The 12,350-nt window shown below is 36.7% G+C and overlaps 1 protein-coding gene across 2 annotated transcripts in view; it reads right to left on the bottom strand.

The window, feature by feature from the left end:
* LOC130050932 (protein mono-ADP-ribosyltransferase PARP12-like) overlaps positions 1–9,253 on the bottom strand; it is a 38,112-nt gene extending 28,859 nt beyond the window's left edge. The window contains exon 1 of one of the 2 annotated variants that reach the window (XM_056151911.1): positions 9,105–9,253. In XM_056151911.1, coding sequence (XP_056007886.1) covers positions 9,105–9,111 — 7 coding nt within the window. In that variant the 5' untranslated portion in view covers positions 9,112–9,253. Of the gene's footprint in view, positions 1–4,788; positions 4,933–9,104 lie in introns of those variants that run through there. The other variant, XM_056151914.1, reaches the window with a different exon arrangement.
* Positions 9,254–12,350: the final 3,097 nt, after the last annotated feature.

Raw genomic sequence — 12,350 nt, 5'->3', positions numbered from 1 at the left:
AACATATAGAATAAATAGTTATGTTGTATTTCCCATGGAACATTGAAACGTTTAATGCGTTTACCAATTAATCATTGAAAGAAAGATAAAATTGTTGTTTCATATGTTTTATGAAAACTTAAAGATGTTTCATTTCTTTTCATGAAAGACCCCTTAATTACCCAGTAATATATAATCAATTCTTAACAGATTATGTAAATTTGATTTATATTAAGGATGTTTGATCTGATTACCCATCATTATCAATCTGTCTAATATGGCCATCATGTGTTACTATTGCTACGCAATCTTGGAGCATGAGGTAGAATGCGAGCCAGCTCTTTCATAAGTACATGTATCTGGAAAATATTTCAATGTCAAAGGTTACAACAATGTGATAATTTAATCATTGTATGTCTAAGGTGTTAATAATAAAACTGTTATCTGTTCAACTTTTTCTTCTTAATTAAAATCAAGACTAAGTACCAGAGGAAATTGTGGAAAAAAATGTCTGTCAAATACGTCAAGCTCTTACATGTAGTAGTTGCAGATTCAACTATTTATAGAGATACTGAGTTATGATGCACACAAAAATGGGTCTGGCACAAAAATGTTGATTTAGCTCAAGATGACTGGAAAAGTCTATAACACAGAGAGACTGGGTATTTATTCAATTGTGTATTGATTGATTGAATATTGTTAAACGTCCCTCTCGAGAATATTTCACTCACATTGAGACGTCACCACTGGCGGTGAAGGGCTGTAAAATTTAGGCCTATGCTCGGCGCTTATAGCCATTGAGCAGGGAGGAATCTTTATTGTCCCACACGTGCTGTGACACAGGACCTCTGTTTTTCCGGTCTCATCCGAAGGACCGCCCCATTTAATCGCCTCTTACGACAAGCAAGGGGGTACTGAGGATCTATTCTAACCCGAATCCCCACGAGACTATTCAATTGTGCCTGATGATTAAACTAATAATAAACATGTATGGAAAATTTATTATCAGTGAAATACGATACTGTTGTTCAGAGACAAAGTTGCATTGTATAGGCTAAGACAGTGTAAGGCTCTACAGGAACTAGGTTAGGCTCTACAGGGACTGGGTTATACTCTACAGGGACTAGGTTATGCTCTACAGGGACTAGGTTATGCTCTACAGGGACTAGGTTATACTCTACAGGGACTAGGTTATGCTCTACAGGGACTAGGTTATACTCTACAGGGACTAGGTTATGCTCTACAGGGACTGGGTTATACTCTACAGGGACTAGGTTATGCTCTACAGGGACTAGGTTATACTCTACAGGGAATAGGTTATACTCTACAGGGAATAGGTTAGGCTCTACAGGGACTGGGTTATACTCTACAGGGACTAGGTTATACTTTACAGGGACTAGGTTATGCTCTACAGGGACTAGGTTATGCTCAACAGGGACTAGGTTATGCTCTACAGGGACTAAGCTATGCTGTACAAGGACTGGGTTAGGGTTTACAAGGATTGGATTAGATGCATGTGAACTGGATCATATCCTAATTAGTATTAGAGTCAGGCCCGTGAACTCAATCACATTTTTTATTAGTGTTAGAATCAAGCCCATGAACTGAATCATATCCTAATTAGTGTTAGAATCAGGCCCGTTAACTGGATCATATCTTAATTAGCGTTAGAGTTAGGCCCGGGAACTCAATCACATTTTATTTAGTGTTAGAATCAGGTCCGTGAGTTGGATCATATCCTAATTAGTGTTAGAATCAGGCCCGTGAACTGGATCACATCCTAATTAGTGTTAGAATCAGGCCCATGAACTCAATCACATCCTAATTAGTGTTAAAGTCAGGCCCGTGAACTGGATCATATCCTAATTAGAGGCCCGTGAACTGAATCACATCTTAATCAGTGTTAGAATTAGGCCCGTGAACTGGATCATATCCTAATTAGTGTTAGAATCAGGCCCGTGAACTCAATCACATTTTTTATTAGTGTTAGAATCAGGCCCTTGAACTGAATCATATCCTAATTAGTGTTAGAATCAGGCCCGTTAACTGGATCATATCCTAATTAGTGTTAGAATCAGGCCCGTGAACTGGATCACATCCTAATTAGTGTTAGAATCAGGCCCGTGAACTCAATCACATCCTAATTAGTGTTAGAGTCAGGCCCGTGAACTGGATCATATCGTAATTAGAGGCGCGTGAACTGGATCATATCCTAATTAGTGTTAGAATCAGGCCCGTGAACTCAATCACATCCTAATTAGTGTTAAAGTCAGGCCCGTGAACTGGATCATATCCTAATTAGAGGCCCGTGAACTGAATCACATCTTAATCAGTGTTAGAATTAGGCCCGTGAACTGGATCATATCCTAATTAGTGTTAGAATCAGGCCCGTGAACTCAATCACATCCTAATTAGTGTTAGAGTCAGGCCCGTGAACTGGATCATATCCTAATTAGAGGCCCGTGAACTGAATCACATCTTAATCAGTGTTAGAATCAGGTCCGTGAACTGGATCATATCCTAATTAGTGTTAGAATCAGGCCCGTGAACTGAATCACATGCTAATTAGTGTTAGAATCTGGCCCGTGAACTCAATCACATCCTAATTAGTGTTAGAGTCAGGCCCGTGAACTGGATCATATCCTAATTAGAGGCCCGTGAACTGAATCACATCTTAATCAGTGTTAGAGTCAGGCCCGTGAACTGGATCATATTCTAATTAGTGTTAGAATGAGGCCCGTGAACTCAATCACATCCTAATTAGTGTTAGAGTCAGACCCGTGAACTGGATCATATCCTAATTAGAGGTCAGTGCACTGAATCACATCCTAATTAGTGTTAGAATCAGACCTGTGAACTCAATCACATCCTAATTAGTGTTAGAATTAGGCCCGTGAACTGGATCACATCCTAATTAGAGGCCAGTGAACTGAATCACATCTTAATTAGTGTTAGAATCAGGTCCGTGAACTGGATCATATCCTAATTAGTGTTAGAATCAGGCCTGTGTACTCAATCACATCCTAATTAGTGTTAGAATTGGGTCCGTGAACTGGGTCATATCCTAATTAGAGGCCAGTGAACTGAATCACATCTTAATTAGTGTTAAAATCAGGTCTGTGAACTGGATCATATCCTAATTAGTGTTAGAATCAGGCCCGTGTACTCAATCACATCCTAATTAGTGTTAGAATCGGGTCCGTGAACTGGATCACATCCTAATTAGTGTTACAATCAGGCCCGTGTACTCAATCACATGCTAATTAGTGTTAGAATCAGGCCCGTGAACTCAATCACATCCTAATTAGTGTTAGAGTCAGGCCCGTGAACTGGATCACATCCTAATTAGAGGCCCGTGAACTGAATCACATCTTAATTGGTGTTAGAGTCAGGCCTGTGAACTGAATCACATCCTAATTAGTGTTAGAAGCAATCCCGTGAACTCAATCACATCCTAATTAGTGTTAGAGTCAGGCCCGTGAACTGGATCATATCCTAATTAGAGGCCCGTGAACTGAATCTTATCCTAATTAGTATTAAAGTCAGGCCCGGAAACTGGATCACATTTTAATTGGTGTTAGAATCAGGCCCGTGAACAGAGTACAGCATCATATATAGGAAAACGAAAGTAGAAGGTATGACGTATGCAATTTGTGTGTGTTTGAGTGCACAGAGTTTCCGGTCGGATCAGTTCACGGGCTTATAGCCTTTCCCATCGCTAATCAAGCAAGTAGTTCAGTCTAAATTGAGAAACCACGGCTGCACGCTACATAATCTCGGATTAGTTATCAACTTCATGACTGTTGATTGATTTCAAGATTGATGATAATGAAGATGATATCGAAAGCCTTCTTCCTTTTCATAAATATTTCTTACAAAGCATGCGTTGTTGATTCGTTTATTATGGACAATAATCGATTATTTAAAATGGAATCAATAATCGGAATCAACGAGTCATAAACAATTGATTGTCGGCAATCGTTTCATCACTACTTACCGCTAAGAACGTTTCTGAAGTTCAGCACCATTCTTTGTCATTGGATGCGTAAATGTTACCATTAGTTTTACACATCGCACATTTTCAATCTAAGGGTTTTGATACAACCATTCAATTGTTAAGGAATAAGAAACAGAAATTGTTTATGTACATTATATAAATGGTAAAATACCGCGAAATAATTATTGATTACGGCTTTACGCCATTTGGCAATATTTCACACATTTTACGGCGTTTAGGTAATTGAAACATATCTGTGTGTGAGTGTTTTCGTTTCCCGGACGGCCCTTAGTGAGCCTATTCTATTTCGAAAATCAGGGAAACGGTCGTTTGCGTGTCAAGGGGTTATGACCGTCGACACATGGTACCCTTTTAACGCTAGATAATGCACTCAATCATTTTAGTTTTGAAAAGAACATTCCAGTTGATTACAAAAAGTAAAACAATGTATGTTTCTGTTGATTCTATTTTAAACCAAAGAGCAGATTAAACAGCATGGAATTTAATTGCAGGCACGTGAAATTAGAGGCAATTCTAAAGATCAAACTAAACACTTTTTTGGCTTGTCAAGAATCAAAGATACCACATAGCAATAAACTTTGTAAATTCGTTGGTCATTTTATATTGTTTTCTAAAGAGTGTTTTGATCGGTGACTAACTTATAAAACCTCATGCAGACAATAAAAAAGTACAAAATACATATAAAGATATCAAAATCTTAATCCCGTGGGTCAGACCCCCCTTCGAAAATTTTCTAGATCCGCACCTCCATAACTACAGTCTAATTACATAGCTCATCAATATTTACTTACCACTCATTGTTTTAAATTCTTTGTAGCACCTACAGCTTCTAGTTCTGCGGTGTCATCTGATGATGATCGAAATGTGGTAGCAAGAGATATATCGCATAATATATTTACATCATCTTATCCCTTTTAACGAGTCATATCGATAATTTATGCTTGCTATCTGGCACAGATACAAGGAATAGATAAAAACTTTACCGATGACAAAGATTTTACGAAATTGTACTTTCGATTTAGATGCAGAGAATTCTCGTATCGCACCCTTCATGTACACATACTACTGTTAGCGAAATTTCCCTTGACTCTATTAAAGGTATATCAGCTGATTGGTAAACAAGAGGAAATAAATGTTATAGAGTTATATTCTTCTGGTCAGTAATACATAATTAAAGTAGATAGTATTAATGTCAACAGAATATCTTAGGAATTATTTGTAAATTAGATATCGATTTGTCAACGGAAGGCCATGATAATTGGAAACAGAGTTATCTGTTTTTGGATGTTAGATAGGCTTTATTTATTCTTTTCATTGTAAAGGATTGGATAAAAATGGGAAAACGCTGGATCATCTAACATTACGCTGTAAAAATCCTATATCCATGTGTGTTTTCTAACGAAATTGACTGTGTAGTTAACTTTCACAAATGAATGTAGCTCAAGTGTTACAATTGACTGTAGCTAACGTATTACAATTGACTGTAGCTAACATGTTACAATTGACTGTAGCTAACATGTTACAATTGACGGTAGCTAACGTGTTACACTTGACGGTAGCTAACGTGTTACAATTGACTGTAGCTAACGTGCTTGTTATCAATCGTTTTAAGTGCGCTACACGGAATGTAGGTAGCATAACGTGGACATCAGTAAGAGTGTTGTAACAATTTTCTGTCACGAACCGTATGGTGTATTTCTTCTCAAAAAAATGAAAGATTTGGTATAAATGAAACATTGCAAATGTACAGCTGAACTATTCAGAGTCAAGGAGCGGCTGATCTATTTGTGTTTTTTTATAAAGTGCTGATGGAAAATGGGAAATTGTTTCTTATTGTTTCAGTAGCATTGCTTTAGTATCAACAATCTGAATACATTAAGATAATGAACCGTGATTAATCACACCATACGAGTAGAGCAAACATGGGCCTCTGGACACGTCGGGGATGAGAACAGGTACCCAGGAGCAATATAAAAGGTGTATAAAATTATCTAAAACATTAAGAATTACATTTAAAATTCAATAAAAAAATCTATTTACAAATAATAACTTCGTCTTCAAACTGTTCTTTTTTATTCATTATCAATCAAATATTTATTTATAGATTTACGAGTTCAAACGCTGATTTGTAAGAAATACTTCCCGAGTAACATAGATCTGGGGTATCAGCACGATAAAGTCCTGTTTGCTTTCTTGTTGACAGTCTCGTTTAAAGTCAGCATTCCCTCGAAATACGCGACTAATTACATGTAGTACCATGGTAAAATGGCGAATAAGAAGTATACTTCGAGGGAATTTCTAACAGTAATTTATACTTTCTTCCATTTTTACACGGTCTTAGCCTCATCAAAGTATGATAATCTTTACCCTAAATACGTTGATGGTATCAAAGTATGGGGACGTGTTGTAAGACTTTTTATGCACAATCGCTGACTCAGACAACGTCGCATAGGAATGTTTTCACGGACTAAATCTATTTTACTCGTTATTTGCAATTTATTGACATTTTGGATATAGAACAATGTAAAAAGGACAGATACAATAGTCCGTTTGGTGTACAGATATTCAGCACATCTTGATTTCTAACTCATAATACATTATTACTCGAAAAGTTCGACCATCAGAATGGATCAGTAACCTAAGATACGGACTGATAGAATGGATCAGTAACCTAAGATACGGACTATAATGGAGTAGTTGTTGTTCTCTTCAAGGATAGTAATGGACTGGCTTCTTTTATTAGATCTGAAGTAAATTGTGATCCTTGGTCGGATGATATTTTTCTAGGAACTTTCACATGACTAAACACATGTACCTAAACGCCTTCCACGCGTTCTGTCTAGTCCAAGTAATGGAACTCGTTATGGATTTGGATATGGAGTTGCAAATTCATTATTGTGAGACGGTATCTGTTGCCTTAAGTTGTTAGTGGGTCTAAGCGAATATCATACCAATTGTTAGGCTGTTCTTTACATACTGATTTATTGACTACCGATTACTCCGTTTTCATATCAAGAAATAGGACACATCATGGGTGTGACCGGCCAACAGGGGATGTTTATTCCGCTAGGCACATAGAAAAAAAAAAGAAAATAGATGTAAAGGAACTTAATGTAATTTGTGTTCAAACTGCTAGTGCTGAATAATCGGAAAATTTTCATAATCCATCATCGAACAAAATCGGAAAAAATGTATCAATCAATGATCGATATAATCTTTATTTACATGTAGTTAATAAATGTGAATCATTTTCCGGTTATTTTGTTTTTAGTTTTATGAATATGTCCAACATACACACATCTATTAGCCTATCAACGAGGAATGAAATGGGTGGTTTTTTTTTTCAAGCCACGATATTCACATTGGCGTTAGTTATAAGAAACCCAAATAATTTCCAGACGTCTGACTTGACTTTCCCTGTTTAGGAACATGTATCAAGTTATCAACAGACCCGATACTCCTCCGACTCCGAGCCCCGCTTTTATATCGTGACATGTGCGAAAGAGTCAGAGCGGATCAATATTGAAGAGAGATAATTCAGCAACACCAGCTAGTGTCGCTGTATTGCCTACCTTTTAAAACTTTATTTTGTGGACCTACCATCCAAGACGCGAGGACTCGTCTATCAGACGACTTTTTCTGCAAGTTAATGATGACCAATACGATGCGGTACCCGTGTAAAAATTCTAACACTTACAAATGAAACATTACTTTAACTTTGGTCGTCTCTTCATTTCGATTTTTGTGCACATGACGTCAGCACACAAATACATAAAATTTCAATCGGCGTCTTGGTCATGATCAACTTGAAAAATACTCATCCGATAACTAAATCTGAATTATATTATTTAATTCAAAATAGATATCAACGGCAAACTAACAACCCAACTGTATGGCAAACGGGATGATTTCAGCTTATCCATCGTCAATTTCCCATATTTATGTAGCAAGATTGCATTATCACCTGCATATGGTGTTTATATCTCTCAACTGATTCGATACGCAAGAGCTTGTTTCGTGTATGGTCAGTTTTGAAATCGAAGCAAGCTACTGACAAACAAGTTGATGGTACAGGGGTTCCAACAGTCTCGTTTAAAGTCGCAAATACTTTGGTCGTTATAATGATCTAGTTTGCCAATACAGCCTATCATTGGGTCAAATGCTGTCTGAAGTGTTTCATACCAATTGTTATGCCGTTCCTGACACACTGAGTTTGACTGCGGATAACTCCGTTTGCCTACTCAAAATATAGTGCTCACGCCGGGTATGAGCGGTCTACAGAGGATGCATACTCCTCCTAGGTACCTGTTCCTACCTCTCGTATATCCTGGGGTCCGTGCTTGCCCAATTCTCTACACACACATTTACGCATAGTACAAGTGCAATTTAAGGGTTTTAATACATTCACTTCGTTGTAAATGAATAGAAAACAGAAATTGTTTATGTACATTATATAGATGGCAAAATACCGCCACATTAAGATTGAGTACTGTTTTACGCCATTTTGGCAATATTTCAGGCATCTTACTGGGATTAATTAATTGATATATCTTTGGTTGGGAGTGTTCTAGTTTCCCTCACGATCCCTAGTGAGCCTAATCGTTTTCGAAAATTAGGAAACGGTCGTTTGCGTGTCAAGGGTTTGTGACCGTCGACACAGGGTACCCTTTAACGCTAAATAATGCACTCAGTCATTTTAGTTTTGAAAAGAACACTCAAATTGATTACAAAAAGTAAAACAATGTATATTTCTGTTGATTCTATTCTAAACCAAATAACGGATTAAACAGCATAGACTTTAATTGCAAACACGGGAAATTAGGGGCGATTTTAAAGATAGAACTAACTACTTTTTTGCTTGTCAAGAATTAAAGATACCACTTAGCAATAAACTTTGTTAATTCGTTGGTCATTTTATATTGTTTTCTAAAGAGTGTTTTGATTGGTAACTAACTTATACAACTCCATGCAGACGATGAAAAGGTACAAAATACATATGGTAATATCAACACCTTAAACCTTTGGTGCACACACCTCTTTCAAAATGTTCTAGATCCGCGCCTGCATAACTACTATTTGATTATACAACTGATCAATATTTACTTACCACTCATTGTTGTAAATCCCTTGTAGCACCTACAGCTTCTAATTCTGCAGTGGCATTTGACGATTATCGAAATGTGGTAGTGAGAAACATATCACATCTAATCCATGTTAATGAGTCATATCAGTAATTCATGCTTGCTATCTGACACATATCAAAGGAATAGATAATTTTGTTTATCGACGACAAAGAGTTTACGAAATTTTACTTTCGATTTAGATGCAAAGAATGCTCGTATCGCACCCTTCATGTACACATACTACTGTTAGCGAATTTTCCCTTGACTCTATTAAAGGTATATCAGCTGATTGGTAAAGAACAGGAAATAATTGTTATAGAGTTATATTCTTCTGGTCAGTAATACATAATTAAAGTAGATAGTATTAATGTCAACAGAATATCTTAGGAATTATTTGTAAATTAGATATCGATTTGTCAACGGAAGGTCATGATGATTAGAAATTGAGTTATCTATTTTTGTATGTTAGCTACGCTTTATTTATTTGACTTCATTGTAAAATATTAGATAAAAACAGGTAAAGCACAGGATCATCTAATATAACTCTGTAATATCCAATATTCAGGTGTGTTTTCCAAGGCAATTAACTGTACCTAACGTTCACACATGACTGTAGCTAACGTGTTGCAATTGACTGTAGCTAAGGTTTTACAATTCACTTTAGCTAACGTGTTACAATTGACTGTAGCTAACGTGTTATAATTGACTGTAGCTACCGTGTTACGATTTACAGTACTTAATGTGTTACAATTGACTGTACTTAACGTGTTACAATTGAATGTAGCTAACGTGTAACAATTGAATGTTGTTAACATGTTATCATTGACTGCAGTTAACATGTTACAATTGACTGTATCTAACGTGTTGAATTTGACTGTAGCTAACGTGTTACAATTGACTGTAGCTAACGTGTTACAATTGACGGTAGCTAACGTGTTACACTTGACTGTAGCTAACGTGTTACAATTGACTGCAGTTAACCTGTTACAATTGACTGTAGCTAGCGTGTTACAATTGACTGTAGCTAACGTATTACAACTGAATGTAACTAACGTGTTATACTTGACTGTAGCTAACGTGTTACAATTGACGGTAGCTAACGTGTTACACTTGACTGTAGCTAACGTGTTACAATTGACGGTAGCTAACGTGTTACACTTGACTGTAGCTAACGTGTTACAATTGACTGTAGCTAACGTGTAACAATTGACAGTAGCTAACGTGTTATAATTGAATGTAGCTGACGTGTTACACTTGACTGTATAGCTAATGTGTTTGTATCAATCGTTTTAAGTACTTTACATGAAAAGTTGATATAATAAGGACCTCAGTAAGACTGTTATGATAATTTCATGTCACGGATGTAGAAAGGACAGCTACAATAGTCCGTTTGGTGTACAGATATTGAGCACATCTTGATTTCTGTCTTATCATACGTTGTTACTAGAAAAGTTCAACCATCAGAATGGATCAATAACCTAAGATACGAATGATAATGGAGTAGTTGTTATTCTCTTCAAGGATAGTAATGGACTGGCTTCTTTTATTAGATCTGAAGTAAATTGTGATCCTTTGTCGGATAAGATTTCTCTGTGAACTCCCACATGACTAAATACATCCACCAAAACTCCTTCCGCGCGTTCTGTCTAGTCCAGGTAATGGAACTGGTTCTAGATATGGAGTTGGAAGCTGAACTACAGTGAGAATGTATATGTTGCCTTTGGTTGTTCGTGTATCCAAAGGTTCAACAATGCTGAATGCGATTCTGTAATTATCGGCATTTATCCATGTGATGATGGTGCAATTGGACCTTTTGGAATGGTTCGCTTACAAATATCACAAGACTTGCAATATCATCTGATATCTGCTTGAGCTCCAGACCAGTAAAATTCCAATGTAACTCTATTCGTTGTCTTTATAACCCCGAAGTGTCCAGTTATCAATGTCTCGTGTGCCATTTTGATAATTAAGTTTCTGTACTTCATAGGGATATTGAATTGTAGGAAAGGTTTCCCGTTGGAGAGTTTTGGACTGGTGTTTTCGCTGCATAATATCTTGTTGCAATCATGCATCATTGTTTTCCCCAATCTCTATAGAATTGATCTGAATTCTCCAGGCTCAGATTCTTAACTTTTCCAACTTAGGGCTTGTTTGTTTTTCCTATATTATTTTTTCTGATACAGTGTTAGGAACTCGCAAATGTTTATATGTTGAATTCAGTTTCCTTGATTACCCATGAGTCTGTACTGCTGCTGTTGTTCCTGTAGACATAATTCAAAATGTATCGGGTCATCTGGATTTCTTACTCCTTCAAAGTTTTCAAGGATCAAGTCATATAATAGATTGTTGAAAAACTACGCCATAATGTTTCCAGTTAAGAAAGTTTATCTACTTCAATTTCAGCTACGTCTGCTTCAACAACTCAAACATCTGCAAAAATGCATGTCTGATTTTTCCCCGTTTTCTGCTCAAATTTAACCAGATTTCTTTTTATAACTACACGACTGCAACCCGTTTCTCTATGAACGTTGACTATTTCGTTGTCATTCAATCCTTTAACAGTAGAAATATGCGTCTCACTAATTGTCAAAGTTTCATTAACATGCAGAAAGTATTCCCTTTTCGCACGAGAAACAAGACATCCGGCCAGACTGAAACCCACTGATTTAGAAAAAAGAACAAGCGTGATGTAAAATCTTTTAGAAGGGTAGTTGGTGTCCATTCCACAGACTCTGCCAAAGAAAAGAAGTTTCCTTGCGTCAATTTCTGCATGGATTGGTAGGGTAGAATTGTTCACAAATATCTGATCTAATCTGGTGAGTCTTGGAAGGTTGAAAATTTGTTTTGGTGATTTCGTGTTGAAGCATGTTAAAATGTCTTAAATCTTCCTAGTTAGTGTAATCCCAAAGTTCACAACCGTAGATAATGGATGGCACAACAACTGTTCTGTATAGATGAGCCATTGTCATGGGGTTTAACCGGGAGATATCCATGTCCAATAGTATGTAAAACGATTTTCACCCCCTTTGAACAGGAGTTAGAGATTCGAGAGTTTGATTTGGTATTACTGTTAATAAGAATTCCGAGATAATCGTTATCTTGTCCATATTGTAATTTGGAGTTCTCCGAGAATATGTCTATGTTTGCTGATTGTCTTTAACATTTTGCATGGAACGATACAATACTTGATTTAGAAGCGTTGTATTTAAAGCACACTTTGCAAGCATATT

The sequence above is a fragment of the Ostrea edulis genome, chromosome 1, assembly GCF_947568905.1.
Source record: "Ostrea edulis chromosome 1, xbOstEdul1.1, whole genome shotgun sequence".
In the NCBI taxonomy this organism is placed as follows: Eukaryota; Metazoa; Mollusca; class Bivalvia; order Ostreida; family Ostreidae; genus Ostrea; species Ostrea edulis.
Note: the sequence above shows the minus strand (reverse complement) of the source record. Positions and strands in the feature narration are given on the sequence as shown.